We start from the raw sequence: 16,138 nt of genomic DNA on the forward strand, positions 1-16,138 counted from the left end.
AGATTTTGGTATTAATGGAAAGAGGAGGCCATAAGCTTTCAAATGATATCCTAGTCAAAGTCATACCTTGAATGGTTGTAAAGATATACACATTTTGAATTATGGTCGTCTGTCCTCTTTTTCCAATTGAAAACCTGAGAAAAACACTTTTAAAGTTTTTTGCCCGTTTTTTGTTGATATCTTTCAAAATCCATTGCATTTAAAGGGATAAACTATTTATTGTACAGCTTAATTTGACCAAAGACATTAATATAGTACATAAGCACAAGTACTTCAAACAAATTAAACCTGTGACCTGTTTTCTGAGTAACATTAAGAATATCTCTATAGATTGTTGCAACACCGCCGCCAACATCAGACGGGGCTCATGCTTATAACAGTATCCTGGTGGAGTAGACTCATTAAGACTGAAATAATCATTTGGTTTAAGCCAGGTTTCAGTAAGGCAAAGTACATCGAAACAGCAAGCATGATCTGAGCCTAACCCTAACCCTAACCCTAACCCTAACCCTAACCCACCTGAGCGATTTTGTGTTTGTTTGTGTGATTGTCTCGATGTTTGGAGTGAAAAATGTTACTGATTGTCAAGTCAAAGTTTGAGATCTGTGAGGGGAATTGATAGGAATCGATCCCAAGTGTTGCTGTTGCCATTTTCATGTTTATTTCTTTGTCGACATTTATCTTTGGAAGATTACATTTACTTATTAAAACTGACTTTATATTTCCCCTGTATGAGTAACGAACGAGGGAACTTTCAAATCTATACATCCATGGGAATATAGATACATTTTAATGAAGTTTAACACCGGAAACGTTACATTTTCTTTTATTTTTAAGAGTATTATGATCATTGTCAGTTTCTGTACATACAAATCTGTAACATGTTAATGATTGAATTGCTTTATTGCAATTAATAGTTATTATAAAGTCAAACTAGTTTTAAATTAACATATTATAGTGTTGTAGTTATTTGCCTGTAGAGGTTCACAAAGATAGGTTATTTATTTAATTATTTTGTTCTATTATTGATGGTTTATCCATGTTAGGCTATATTGTGAGGAATAACAGTAATGTCTTTCAATAGGGCAGTTTTACAGGCCTTTATCATATATCCTGACTCAGATAATGTGTTTCTAACAGCAAACACTCAGAATAAAGTGAGATGATCTGCTGATGATCCTGAATGGCTTGTTGAATGAGTGTTGATAGTCTGAGGCTCATCAATATTAACAGATCTGCTGAAAACACTCTTTATTTCATGACAATAGTTCCTGTTTTCTCCTCATTTATTATGCTGATGTTTTCAGATCTCCTGTAAACTGACACGTATAGCTTGTTTCATTGGTGTCAACAGACTGATGGTATTTGATGGTTATTATATGTTGCCTATGTTTATTTCTGTGGTGGTAGAAATTGTATATGTTCTATGTGTTTACATTTTCTTATATTCCTAGAAACTTAGAAAACATGATGGTAATAAAATGCACTGGATTGCATGTGAAGTCCCATGATTCTCTGCTACATGGATATAACAGTGAACTGTTATTAACCCTTATGATTGTATGTATGTGTATGACTTTTGTATACATGCAAATAAATGTGTAAGTAATGTATGACCGAGACAGAGGGTCTTCACTCAAAGGTAGCATGTGATAAATTATGTAACAATGTGTAAGTTATAACTGAGAGATATCTTCATTTATCCTAGAAAAATAACCTTGTGGGAGTCAGGACAATAATGAAGGAAAGATGCCCTCCTCTCGTGGTCATTTGATACATGTTTGTCTCTCATTCAGTAATAGAAAATTGCTTGCCACCACTGTTTATGCTTTCAACTGTTTTTCTTACCATTATTTATATTTGGGAAAATTGACATTATTATATTCTGTAGTCCATGAACATAAAACAAACTCAATAACTTAAATATTTTTGATTTTGGCAGATCAACTCACACTACAATTCATCATCAGTGAAGCTCCTCCCACTGTAATTCATCATCAGTGAAGCTCCTCCCACAGCGGTCACATCATCAGTGAAGCTCCTCCTACAGCAATTCTCCAATAAATGCTGTAAATTCCCATCAGCTACAAGTGAAGACGAGCATCAGAGCATCAGGAAGAGCTGAAATCTGCAAAGACTGAGTTTATTAAAGAGGACAGTGAGAACATGAGTGATCCAGAACCCTGCAGAATGAAACACACTGAAGATCCTGAAGAACAAAGAGGTTGGTGTTTATTCTTCATTCATTCATGATGCTGAAGAACATTCATGTTAGAAACATTCAAGCACTTCATCACATTTAGATAAACAGTTAAACTGTGAAATAGCTGCAAAAGTTTCTGGATTTTTTTTAACAAATGGTCAGTAAAAGGTTTCATTTTGATTGTCAACATCAGGTCAAACTAAGTTTAAATATTTTAACAGTTTTATTTTACATTTATTTTATATATGGTTTACAATTTGTAACAATGTTACTAGAATTTTGACCTGAATTTTGTGCGTATTTTTTACAAATCATGTATACTGTGGTAGATTTATTCCCTATTTCGCACCTGACCTAAGTCTACCTGGGTCTTGTCTTCAATCGACGTCCCCAAACTTCTTCAGTCGACGTTAGTTTCTATGGGTCTCGACTACAGTTGACGTCCCCTATCTCTAACTTGTTCCCCTAACTAACTTTCTGCGCAGCAATAATAACCGACACACTTCGGACAATGTATTTTAAATGCTTTAATCACGGCCGGGAGAGTACTCGACCAGTTCTCAGAGAATCTCCCCCAAGAAGAAGCTTTAATCACGGCCGGAGGATCTGACAAATTTCACAGAGAATCCCACCAGTAAACTTTAGAAAATTTGAAAATGAGAGTTTTTCTTTCATTTCAGACCTGATGGAAGAGAGCGAGGAGAGTGAAGAACTGAGTGAAGTGGAGGAGGAACATCATGTCAAACCTGGAGGAAAACCTTTGAGTCGCTCAAAGACTAAACAGACATTTTTAAAGAAAAGAAAAGACAAGAAATCTTTCACCTGCACTCAGTGTGGAAAGAGTTTCACATGCAAACAATCTCTTAAGATTCACATGAGAATTCATACAGGAGAGAAGCCACATGTATGCCATCAATGTGGGAAGAGTTTCGGTCAATCATCACACCTTAATGTTCACATGAGGATCCACACCGGAGAGAAGCCGTACACATGTGATCAGTGTGGAAAACCATTTCCTAAGGCATCACACCTGAAGACACACCTGACAGTTCATACGAAGGAGAAGCCGCATTCATGTTCTGAGTGTGGAAAGAGTTTTTCACAGCTGCAACATTTACAAATACATCAGAAAAGACACACTGGTGTGAGAGAGTACATGTGCTTTGAGTGTGAGAAGACTTTTATTACAGCGAACTGCTTAAAGATGCACCAGAGAATTCACACTGGAGAAAAACCTTACAAGTGTTCACACTGTGACATGAGATTCAGTGTGCCATCATCTCTGAAAAAACATGAGAGGATCCACACTGGAGAAAAACCTTACAAGTGTTCACACTGTGACAAGAGATTCAGTGTGTTATCATCTCTGAGAACACATGAGAGGATCCACACTGGAGAGAAGCCACACACATGTGATCAGTGTGGAAAGAGTTTCACTATGACTCGTCACCTGAAGCTACACATGAGGATTCACACTGGAGAAAAACCTTACAAGTGTTCACACTGTGACAAGAGATTCAGTCAGTCATCAGATCTGAAAACACATGAGAGGATCCACACTGGAGAGAAACCTTACAAGTGTTCACACTGTGACAAGAGATTCAGTCAGTCACCACATCTGAAATCACATGAGAGGATCCACACTGGAGAAAAACCTTACAAGTGTTTACACTGTGACAAAAGATTCAGTCAGTCATCAGATCTGAAATCACATGAGAGGATCCACACTGGAGAAAAACCTTACAAGTGTTCACACTGTGACAAGGGATTCAGTCGATCAGAACATCTGAAAACACATGAGAGGACCCACACTGGAGAAAAACCTTACAAGTGTTCACACTGTGACAAGAGATTCAGTCGATCAGAACATCTGAAAAGACATGAAAGGACCCACACTGGAGCTAACAGGAAACGTTCCCATAACTTTCACTAACGTTATGTAAATGTTAGTAAAAAACTTTCCTGAAATAATGTTTCTGGAACGATCTTATGATGTTTTTAGAGTTAAAATACATTCTCGTAACGTTGAGAGAAAAACGTTCTTAGAACAAAGTTTTTAGAACATCCTTGTGATGTTATTTGTTCTTGACTGATGTTATCATACTATTGAGAGTTCTTAGAACTATTTATACTATTGAGAACAAATACAGGTCTGATAACATTTTAACTCTCTAAGCATTTATTTTCTGTATTTTTTTAAAATAAATTCATAGAATTGTATGCATGGCATCATGTGAAAAGATAGACGCAAGACTCGTTTAGGTGACTCACATCACGGCCCTGTATGTTCCTTTATTTGAATGAAATTAAACGATATATGTTGTACCCCTGAATAGAGGGGGAGAAGATTAATCACAAATCTTGCTTGATGTTTCTCCACTGCGAACTTTATGTGTAATAATTTTTGTAACAATTGACATTAAACAGTTCTTTTTCAAATTAGCCTCATTGACATCTTTCTTTACATACATTCAACAATTTGTACCGTACACATTTAATTACATGAGTACACTTCTTTATAATAGGCTATTTGAAAACCATAACACTATAAAGTATACAAAAAATACAATAAAGAATTTAAAGCATTTTACAGTTACCTGAGAATCAACTCTTTTTAAATCTTTTTTTTCTTTTTAATCATAAATGCATATTAACTATATGGCAAATCAGTCATAAGCACTTAAATTTACTATTTCAGCTAGTTATTTTAGCTGCAAATGCATCTGAAATTCTCAATTCTTCTTTTCTTGCTCAATACATTCACCTTTGTACAGCAAATCAACAAATCTGCACTAAATAAACAGAATTACAACTTAAATACAAATATCGAACATACTCGAGCTTCGCGCCATTATATTATATAGGCTTATAATGGAGTCCTGAGCACGCGCATTTCCGAACTAAACATTTCAACATTTACATTACTCCAAACCCGTGAATCAAGCAATCAGCACTAAATATACTAATTTAAACATTAAATACAAATGTACATAACACATACACACTAACTAAATGTTATTTATATGTGCTCTCGTGCCCTTATGTAGGCCTAGCACCATTAATGCTAAAAATGGAGCTGGGAGCTCATATACAGGGGTGCAGGAGCCGGAGGCAAATTCAGTGGCGCAGGACCTGGAGGCAAATTCTGTGGTGTGGGAGCCGGAGGCAAATTCAGTGGTGCAGGAGCTGGAGGCAAATGCAGTGGTGCAGGAGCTGGAGGCAAATTCAGAGGTGCAGGAGCCAACTTCAGTGGTGCAGGAGCTGGAGGCAAATTCAGTGGTGCAGGAGCCAGAGGCAAATACTGTGGTGCAGGGGTGCAGGAGGCTGAGGCAAATTCAGTGGTGCAGGAGCCGGAGACAAATACTGTGGTGCAGGATCCAGAGGCAAATTCAGTGGTGAAGGAGCTAGAGGCAAATTCAGTGGTGCAGGAGCCGGAGGCAAATTCAGTGGTGCAGGACCTGGAGGCAAATTCTGTGGTGCGGGAGCCGGAGGCAAATGCAGTGGTGCAGGAGCCGGAGGCACATGCAGGGGTGCAGGAGCTGGAGGCAAATTCAGGGGTGCAGAAGCTGGAGGCAAATTCAGTGGTGCAGGAGCTTGAGGCAAATTCAGTGGTGCAGGAGCCAGAGGCAACTTCAGTGGTGCAGGAGCTGGCGGCAAATGCAGTGGTGCAGGAGCCAGAGGCAACTTCAGTGGTGCAGGAGCTGGCGGCAAATGCAGTGGTGCAGGAGCCAGAGGCAAATTCAGTGGTGCAGGAGCTGGAGGCAAATGCAGTGGTGCAGGAGCCGGAGGCAGATTCAGTTCTGTCTTTGCCCCCAAGTCTGTCAAGCCCAGTTGGAAGTGCAGACCAGTTAGGCTAGTTCCTGTGTGCAAGAGTGCCTCCAATCAAGTTCCCATTTCTCCCATCCCACCCTCTGTGTTTCATGGTTATGGTTCCCCTAAGCCGGCTCCTCCTTGGTCAGCCTTGAACTTTTTGCCCGGTTCAAGGAGTTCAGTGAAGTTGTCAATTCACATATTCGAACTTGCCGGATCAATAACTCATAAAACATAAATTACAGTTATTTACAATCACAGTAACATAGACAATGAGCTACAACCTAAATTTACTAAAAATGAGCTTTATAATATAAATTGATCTCTATGAGCAGGCGGTTGAGAGAGTCTGAAGGCACCGTCTGCAAAGTGCAATATAACCCAAAAAACGTTAAATAGTCATTAATTTCAATATTACACACTAGAGTGTCTACATCACCTGGCTTCTTCAGTTGGCTGCTGTTGTGGTTTCAATCTTTTTGGGAAATCACTTCTCAGAGATCTTTGATTCCAGAAATACTAGATTTTATTTCACAAACAAAGCCGAACAGGTCCTGCAGAAAGGCACTCCAGCTCAGTGGCAGCTTCTCACATATATACCTACATCCCTTCCAAAAATGGTAATACATTCTATAGATATTTTGAGAAATATTTTGTACCATGTGAAATTACTGAAATAGAATTCTCTGTTGCATCAACATTCTGGCCGTTCAGGCTTCCAAAGTAAAACCCAAAGACACACACAGAAAGGAAATAATAGTGTACAAATATATAGCTAAATTACTTATTTTCGAAATAATAAAATCTTCAACAGTGCGCGCCTGTGATGCTTTGGAGGCCAATCGCGATCTCTTCCCTCATTGAGTTTCAGTGTCAAGTCTTCTGAGGTGAGGAGAGCAGGTCACGGTATTTCTCATATATACTCAACCATCACACACACACTTTATACAGTTTGATTAAGCAACAGACTCATTTTTGTATTGTTTTCATCGATCACAGCGATACTTGTGCGTTTTTTTCTGGCGTCTTCCTACTGAAATAAACATTTAGAGCAGCAGCAGCGAGCATGATCTGAGCCTAACCCTAACCCTGACCCACCTGAGCGATTTTGTGTTCGTTTGTGTGATTGTCTCGATGTTTGCAGTGAGAACTGTTACTGTATGTCAAGCCAAGTTTGAGATATGTAAGGGGAATTGATAGGAATCGATCCCAAGTGTTGCTGTTGCCATTTTCATGTTTACCTTTATTTCTTTGTCGACATTTATCTTTGGAAGATTACATTTACTTATTAAAATTTACTTTATATTGCCCCTGTATGAGTAACGAACGAGGGAAATTTCAAATCTATACGTCCATGGGAATATAGATACATTTTAATGAAGTTTGACACCGGAAACTTTACATTTTCTTTTATTTTTTAAGAGTATTATGATCATTGTCAGTTTCTGTACATACAAATCTGTAACATGTTAATGATTGAATTACTTTATTGCAAATAATAGTTATTATAAAGTTGAGCTAGTTTTAAATTTACATATTATAGTGTTGTAGTTATTTGCCTGTAGAGGTTCACAAAGATAGGTTATTTAATTAATTATTTTGTTCTATTATTGATGATTTATCCATGTTAGGCTATATTGTGAGGAATAACAGTAATGTCTTTCAATAGAGCAGTTTAACAGGCTTTTGTCATGTTTCCTGACTCAAATAATGTGTTTCTAACAGCAAACACTCAGAATAAAGTGAGATGATCTGCTGATGATCCTGAATGGCTTGTTGAATGAGTGTTGATAGTCTGAGGCTCATCAATATTAACAGATCTGCTGAAAACACTCTTTATTTCATGACAATAGTTCCTGTTTTCACCTCATTTATTATGCTGATGTCTTCAGATCTCCTGTGAATTGACACTTAAAGCTCATTTCATTGGTGTCAACAGACTGAGGGTATTTGATGGTTATTATATGTTGCCTATGTTTATTTCTGTTGTGGTAGAAATTGTATATGTTCTATGTGTTTGCATTTTCTTATATTCCTAGAAACTTAGAAAACATGATGGTAATAAAATGCACAGGGATTGCATGTGAAGTCCCATGATTCTCTGCTACATGGATATAACAGTGAACTGTTATTAACCCTTATGCATGTATGTATGTGTATGACTTTTGTATACGTGCAAATAAATGTGTAAGTAATGTATGACCGAGACAGAGGGTCTCCACTCAAAGGTAGCATGTATGATAAATTATGTAACAATGTGTTAGCTATAACTGAGACATATCTTCATTTATCCTAGAAAAATAACCTTGGGGGAGTCAGGACAATAATGAAGGAAGGATGCCCTCCTCTCACAGTCATTTGATACATGATTGTCTCTTATTCAGTAATAGAAATTTGCTTGCCACCACAGTTTATGCTTTCAACTGTTTTTCTTACCATTATTTATATTTGGGAAAATTGACATTATATATTCTGTAATCCATGAACATAAAACAAACTCAGTAACTTATATATTTTTTTTATTTTGGTAGATCAACTCCTCACACATCAGTCACATCATCAGTGAAGCTCCTCCCACAGCAATTCTCCAATAAATGTAAATTCCCATCAGCTGCAAGTGAAGACGGGCATCAGAGCATCAGGAAGAGCTGAAATCTGCAAAGACTGAGTTTATTAAAGAGGACAGTGAGAACATGAGTGATCCAGAACCCTGCAGAATGAAACACACTGAAGATCCTGAAGAACAAAGAGGTTGGTGTTTATTCTTCATTCATTCATGATGCTGAAGAACATTCATGTTAGAAACAATCACTTTTAGATAAACAGTTAAACTGTGAAATGGCTGCAAAAGTTTCTATGGGTCGCGACTACAGTCGACGTCCCCTATCTCTAACTTGTTCCCCTAACTAACTTTCTGCACAGCAATAATAACCGACACACTTTAGACAATGTCTTTTAAATGCTTAAATCACGGCCGGGAGAGTACTCGACCAGTTCTCAGAGAATCTCCCCCAAGAATAAGCTTTAATCACGGCCGGAGGATCTCAGACAAATTTCAGAGAGAATCCCACCAGTAAAGTTTAGAAAATTTGAAAATTCGAGTTTTTCTTTAATTTCAGACCTGATGGAAGAGAGCGAGGAGAGTGAAGAACTGCGTGAAGTGGAGGAGGAGAGTGAAGAACTGAGTGAAGTGGAGGAGAGTGAAGAACTGAGTGAAATGGAGGAGGAACATCATGTCCAACCTGGAGAAAAACCTTTGAGTCGCTCAAAGACTAAAAATACATTTTTAAAGAAAAGAAAAGCCAAGAAATCTTTCACCTGCACTCAGTGTGGAAAGAGTTTTACAACCAATTTTAGTCTTCAGATTCACGTGAGAGTTCATACTGGAGAGAAGCCGTTCTCCTGCACTCAATGTGGAAAGAGTTTCACATGCAAACAATCTCTTAAGATTCACATGAGAGTTCATACAGGAGAGAAGCCACATGTATGCCATCAATGTGGGAAGAGTTTCGGTCGATCATCATCCCTTAAGATTCACATGAGGATCCACACCGGAGAGAAGCCGTACACATGTGATCAGTGTGGAAAACCATTTCCTAAGGCATCAGACCTGAAGACACACCTGGCAGTTCATATGAAGGAGAAGCCGCATTCATGTTCTGAGTGTGGAAAGAGTTTTTCACTGCTGCTATATTTACATGCACATCAGAAAATTCACACTGGTGTGAGAGAGTACATGTGCTTTGAGTGTGAGAAGACTTTTTTTACAGCGTACTGCTTAAAGCTGCACCAGAGGATCCACACTGGAGAAAAACCTTACATGTGTTCACACTGCGACAAGAGATTCAGTCAGTCATCAACTCTGAAAACACATGAGAGAATTCACACTGGAGAAAAACCTTACAAGTGTTCACACTGTGACAAGAGATTCAGTCGATCAGAACATCTGAAAACACATGAGATGATCCACACTGGAGAAAAACCTTACAAGTGTTCACACTGTGACAAGAGATTCAATCAGCCAGCAAATCTGAAAAGACATGAGAGGATCCACACTGGAGAAAAACCTTACAAGTGTTCACACTGTGACAAGAGATTCAGTCAGTCAAGAAGTCTGAAAATACATGAGATGAACCACACTGGAGAGAATCTGCACACGTGTGATCATTGTGGAAAGAGTTTCTCTGTTAAAACTCACCTGAAGCAACACATGAAGATCCATGCAGTGGAGAAACCACATCACTGCAGTCTGAGATCATGGTAAGTAGTTCATCTTTATGTGCTGAGAAACAAAAGCTGCTTTTCCACCTTCAGAAAAGGTTCCAGTTGTGTTTCCACTTGAGCTTGGTACGGCACGGCACAATTACAAACCATTCTCGGCCCTGAACTCTCAGCACAGTTGGCTGACCGTGCCGAACCGTGATGGTTGAATGTGTGTGTGACATCGGATTGGTCACTTGTCTGTTGCCTGGTTACCAGTGTCTCTGTAGCTGGCTAAGCGACGTTAAAGCAATTTGAGCGACGTAAACACAAACTTTGGAGTGACTGACTCCATAACCTATACATAAACAATCAGTGTACAGTTCTGAGAACATATTTAACTGTCTAAGCATTTATTTTCTGTATTCTTTTTTAAAAATAAATTCATAGAATATTATGCATGGCATCATAACACCTTTTGCAAACCATTTACACTTGTTCAATGGTTCACCGCATGATGGGTTCAGAGAGATTATTGACATTTTGAAACGGTTATGAGGCAACGAAGCCTCATTTACTGAAAACACGTGAATTTCGCAGTTTGATACACGCTCTGAACCACTGATTTGAAACAAAAGATTCAGAGTTGTCTGAGCTTCATGAAGCAGTGCTTCGAAAACGCCCATCACTTCTTTAACTACATAAGACATGATTAGCAAGTTGTTTGCATAAAATAGTACATTAAAACTCACTTGATTTAATTTTTCTTTTAGACGTGATGGACGTGAACAAGAAAAGAAAAACAGAAGCCAAAAAATCTGTCTCCTGCCCTCAGTGTAAAAAACGCTTCACATCACTTCTGCTTCTCATTCTGAAGAACGACCATTTAACTGTGATCAGTGCGGTAAACGGTTTCATTGGGCGTCAGTCCTGAAGAAACACCTGAAGATTCACACAAAGGAGAAGATTCATTAGTAATATTAGAGCAGAAAAGACACGCCGGTGTGTTTCAGTGCTGAAGTCCTTTACTACAGAAGATGAACTTAAAGAGCACCAGAAAATTCACACTGGAAAAAAAAAACATTTTGAAGGCAAAGTTCAGGAGCTGAAGAAGAGGCCATAACACTTTTAAGAGAGACATGAATCTGATTTAAATGTTTAACTCGTTCTTCATAGTTCATCAGAACATCTAGTTTATCTTCCACTTCTACTCTTCCACTTCTACTCTTCCATGCAAACACAAGATATAATTTCATGTATCTTTGAAACTGGACACTTTTCTTCTCTACTTCTCTTGAGATGCTTTGGCTCTTATAAGTCCGTAAAGAGAGATCTGTCTCATTCGCTTTCAACTCTAATGTTTGTATTTGCTTCATGTAATTATTGATTAAACTCTTTACTCGTTCTATCAACATCTCATTGTTATTGTCCATTTTCTTATTTTCTGCTGATTCTGCTTTAATTAGGAATAATTTTAGTTCTGAAAGTCATGAAGTATCCTGATATGATTGCTTTTTGAGTTTTCATTTTCTCAATAGAGTTTTTAAATGCCTAATAAATTATATTTCACTGACTGCACACATGACTGACATTGAATCAGGTTGCTTTCGGTCTACATTATTAACCGTTTCACCCTTGATATTCATTATCATATATACATTTCAAAGAGTTTGTTCTAGTCATTTGGAATTTTCTTTCACACACAATGAGGCTTCATGAAGTCAATTACTATTAACTTTAAACAACACCGGGCCCGGCTTTGAGATGGAGGGTGGGCCAAGTGAAATTCTTCATCCAAACCCTGAAAAAAATAAAATAATGTAATCACTCAATACATGAGGGAGCAAAACACTGCATGGGTATAAAAGGACGCTGACAATCTCGCATCATGTTTTCCGCTGAGGAGGCGAGACTGAACTCCAGGCCTTTCTAGCGGTACAGCAGTTGTGGTAGAGGGATGTTACGTCTCTGTTCCCTCCCCAGGGTACGAGGCTTACATACGTAACCAAGACGTTCCCTTTCGTTCAGTCACTACGAGTTACGTCAGTGAATGATGAAATGTGTGTCCCAATTCAATCACGCAACAACGGCTGTCTTCCAGTGCCCTGCGCAAGTCTGAGCTCCCTGTCGTGAGACTAGCACAGATGAAGGGCTATGCTTAATGCTGGAATATCAAGGTACACTGGGTGGCATATCCCAGGTGGAATAGGGAAGACTTAGAAAACACATATGACCCGAGAGCGGGATGCATATGGAAAACTCAGAGGTATCCAGCGCACAGGGTGGAATGTTTCAACCTCGAGATGGCAAGAAGGGTCTTGTCGAGGGAAAACGTGCTCGGAGGAGACTTACCGTGGCAATACACGTGGGGGTTGCCCAACAGGGGTTACCATGCACATGGAGCACCTAGCCAATCACGAGGGCTGACCGAGCAGGCATGCGCTCTGGTGATGACATCAACAGTGCAGGAGGAACTCAGTCTTCTAATGAGAACTCATTTGAGTGAAATAATGCACGTATCCAGTCCATGGAGTGGAATGGCACAGCAAGCAATGACACAGAGCAGATCCTACTTACTGGCTAGTGGAAGTGAGTAGATGAGAGGACACTGGCTCTACCCGGAGATTATAGAATCTCGCGAAAGTGATGTGTGTCACCCAGCCTGCAGCTCTACAAATGTCTGTTAGCGAGGTGCCATGCGCTAAAGCCCAGGAAGAAGCTACACTGCGGGTGGAGTCTGCCTTCACCCCTAGGGGGCATGGCCGACTTTGCGTCTGGTAAGCCAAGACAATGGCGTCCACTATTCAGTAGGCAAACCTTTGCTTGCAGAGAGCCTCTCCCTTCAGCTTCCCACTCTAAGAGACAAAGAGCTGGTCTGAGGTCCTGAAACACTGCGTTCTGTCTACATAAGCACTAAGGGTGCATACTGGACAGAGCAGTGCCAAGGCTGGGTCTGCCTCCTCAGAGGGCAGCACTTGCAAGTTCACCACCTGATCCCTGAAAGGAGTGGTGGGAACCTTGGGCACATATCCAGGGCAGGGTCTCAAGATCACGTTCACAGCCTGAATCCCAGGCACGCTTCGTCGTGCAGGTCATGCTGTCCCACCGTTTTTGACTGCAAAAGGTTGTGGTGCGCAGAGATGGCAACCACGTAAACTTCAGGGTGGAAGGAGACGGCCTTCGTTCCAACCCTTCTTGGAGGAAGGAGAACACGGACCCGATCAGGCATTTTCTCGGCGAGAAGAACATCAGGTGACGAAGAGGTTCCACTTCAACGCATAGGCGTGTCTTGTAGACAGGGCCCTAGTGGAAGTGATGGTAGCCACTACCTGAGGTGGTAGGGTACCCACACATGCAGGTTCCATAGATCGGGACGTGGGTGACAGAGGGTGCCCCATCTCTGAGAATGGAGGCCCTTCCTCAGAGGAATTGGCCAGGGAGGGGCTGTCGTGAGGAGCACCAATTTGGAGAACCAAGTCCGGTTGAGCCAATGAGGCGCAACCAAAAGGACCTGCTCCTTGTCTTCCCTGATCTTGCACAGGACCTGTGCAAGAAGGCTCACTGGGGGAAACGCATACTTGCAGACTGCAGAGACTACATTCTTGCCCTCGATTTGACTCAGACAATTCAGCAGTGACTGGTCACGCTCTCTCGAAAGCTTGTAAGTCGTTACGTTCGCTTGCTTGCTTTTGCAGGGTCATGAGATCTGACATCTGCCTCCTCTGCTCAGTGACGTCCTGCATAATATTGGTTATACTGTCACTATAGTCTGGAATGTAAAAACAACATGATGTAAAATATCCCTGTTTGATGTCATGCAGTGGGGAATCACTTACAATGACCAGTAATTTTGTCACATATTGTAAAATCGCTTTTTCTTGTGCTGTATGTGAAGGTACGCCTCCACAGTCCTTAAATGATAGTGAGAGACTCTCATGTGATATTACTCAAATAGGCCCAGTACACTGTAAGTAATGTCATGATAAACACTGCATAAAATCTCGCTTCACTTAGTACAGTTGGGTCATAATATTTTGTCTCTTTTCAGACCCCAGCCGGGGTTCAGTGATGGACTTGACAGCCCTACGAAATGTGCAGCCAAACAGGGCATGCTGGATGCATCCACAAAGCAGTGACCAAATTAAGATGGTATGTTGAATTATTTAGCATTTTCATGCAAAGTATATAATCATACTTACAATTGTTTTTGTTTTTCTAGATAAAAAATGCTTTAAATGAAAAAGAATCGCAACAACAATTTTTGGCTCAAGTAGGAGCAACAATTCTGGACAGATCAGATTTTATTACCTTGGGCCATCCAAATGATGTTGAAGGGACTGTGAGTTTTATCACATGCACAATCATGCTTTTGTTTTGTGACGAGCGAATATTTAAAAAAATTTTTTGAACGCCTGCCTTTCAGTTGTCAGGGATATTGCTGACTGAAAGGTAATTTTTTCCTGTCTGCTGTGTGGAACCTTTTTTTTTTTTTTTTTTTTTTTTTTTTTGATTAGGAAAGTGTGCATAAGTGATCCTTTATATGCAATCAAATTAACTGTAATTTTAAATGGTATCTAACAGAACATAAAGGTCCATTGTTTTAGCTCATATGTGACAGTGACATGGTTGCCACCATTCTGTGCAGACCCTTCAGCTAACTTACCTGTAAGTATGACTGAAATTTTAATAGAAATAAACTAGGGTCATTTTAGGTGGTGTTTAAAAATGTTTGTTGTCTGTATTAGGACCATATAGCAAGATGTGACTTCATCTTACTGCCTTCCTGGGCTACAAACCATTGGATGATATAGTATGTGTAAGTATTTTATGTTTAAATGATCAGTTCTCCTCAATGCAAGTAACACAGAGCTATTTTGACATAACTAACAATTGTGTCTTCCAAGAATCACTTAATAGAGCCAGTTTTACAGATCATGAAACCAAAAAGCAGAGAGATGTATTTGCTTGATTCACTGTCCGGCACTGACTTCAGCAATTGTCGTTGGTCCCTACAGGTTTTTTCAGAAAAATATTAAGAGTTCAGGATTATGGTAGTTCTGTTTTTGTGCCATACATCCATTTGCATGCATTTGTTTTTTTTGTTTTATGGCTCATTTTTCATTGATGCTTAAACTATTTACATCTACCTAATCGCTGGAATTATATTTTATAGTTCATAGATAAAATTGTTTAAACAATGATAAATGAGTCAAAAATTTGTTTGGGGTTGTTCCACCCCAGTTTGTTTGTTAATTAGCATTTTATTATTAATTTTTATCCATTTTTGTTGTAATTGTTGTGGTTTAATGCTTTGTAGAAGCATTTTTTTTGATAACTTTGTCAGATTGCTGTCTGTCATCTCCTAAAACAATTTAATTAAAGTTCATTACTATTGTTTATGTCTGTTTTGATGTAACTTACTATTAATGTTACAGTACGCACTCTATGTTGTAATGGGAGGTCTCTTTGATTTTGCTGAGGTGAGCTATCAAAACTAATAATTTTGGAAAAAGTATATTCTCAAAGGGTGATTTGTGATTTACATTAAGCATATTTTCCAGTCTGACATGGCTGCAGTAAGGAGATGGTGGTGCTTGCTTCTGCTAACAAATTATCCTGTGAAGTAAGCCTATTTGCAAGTACTTCCAATAAATAAAACACATTTATTAGTAGTAGTAGGTGAAGGAGGAGTAGAAGTAGCAGTTTTTTAATAATGTTAATTTGCACAGTATTTTACGGTGTTTTTTTTTTCCTGTGTGGAGTAAGTACTTGCTAGGCAAACTGTAGTTCTCTTGTTTGTTTTTTTTTTTTTTTTTTTTATAATTTAAGATCAGATGCTGAAAGGAAGCTACTCAGAAAAAGGCGCAAAGAAATGAAGACGGGTATAACTTCAACTTAAATAGGTTTGCAACAACTAATCTGACA

At 39.2% G+C, this 16,138-nt stretch overlaps 1 protein-coding gene across 14 annotated transcripts in view; it reads left to right on the forward strand.

Moving 5' to 3' along the window:
* LOC311078511 (uncharacterized protein) overlaps window positions 1-16,138 on the forward strand; it is a 97,238-nt gene that overhangs the window by 39,007 nt on the left and 42,093 nt on the right. For 3 of the 14 annotated variants that reach the window (XM_084107338.1, XM_084107330.1, XM_084107336.1), the window contains exons 4-10: window positions 1,943-2,224; window positions 8,545-8,764; window positions 14,262-14,362; window positions 14,433-14,878; window positions 14,959-15,693; window positions 15,775-15,836; window positions 16,043-16,085. In XM_084107338.1, coding sequence (XP_083963464.1) covers window positions 1,943-1,973 — 31 coding nt within the window. In that variant the 3' untranslated portion in view covers window positions 1,974-2,224; window positions 8,545-8,764; window positions 14,262-14,362; ... (2 more) ...; window positions 15,775-15,836; window positions 16,043-16,085. Of the gene's footprint in view, window positions 1-1,942; window positions 2,225-2,883; window positions 4,637-8,544; window positions 8,765-9,132; window positions 10,274-10,986; window positions 11,621-14,261; window positions 14,366-14,432; window positions 14,879-14,958; window positions 15,694-15,774; window positions 15,837-16,042; window positions 16,086-16,138 lie in introns of those variants that run through there. The other 11 variants (XM_084107341.1, XM_084107337.1, XM_084107343.1 and 8 more) reach the window with 11 other exon arrangements.

The sequence above is a fragment of the Abramis brama genome, assembly GCF_963993115.1.
Source record: "Abramis brama genome assembly, chromosome: 1".
NCBI lineage: Eukaryota > Metazoa > Chordata > Actinopteri > Cypriniformes > Leuciscidae > Abramis > Abramis brama.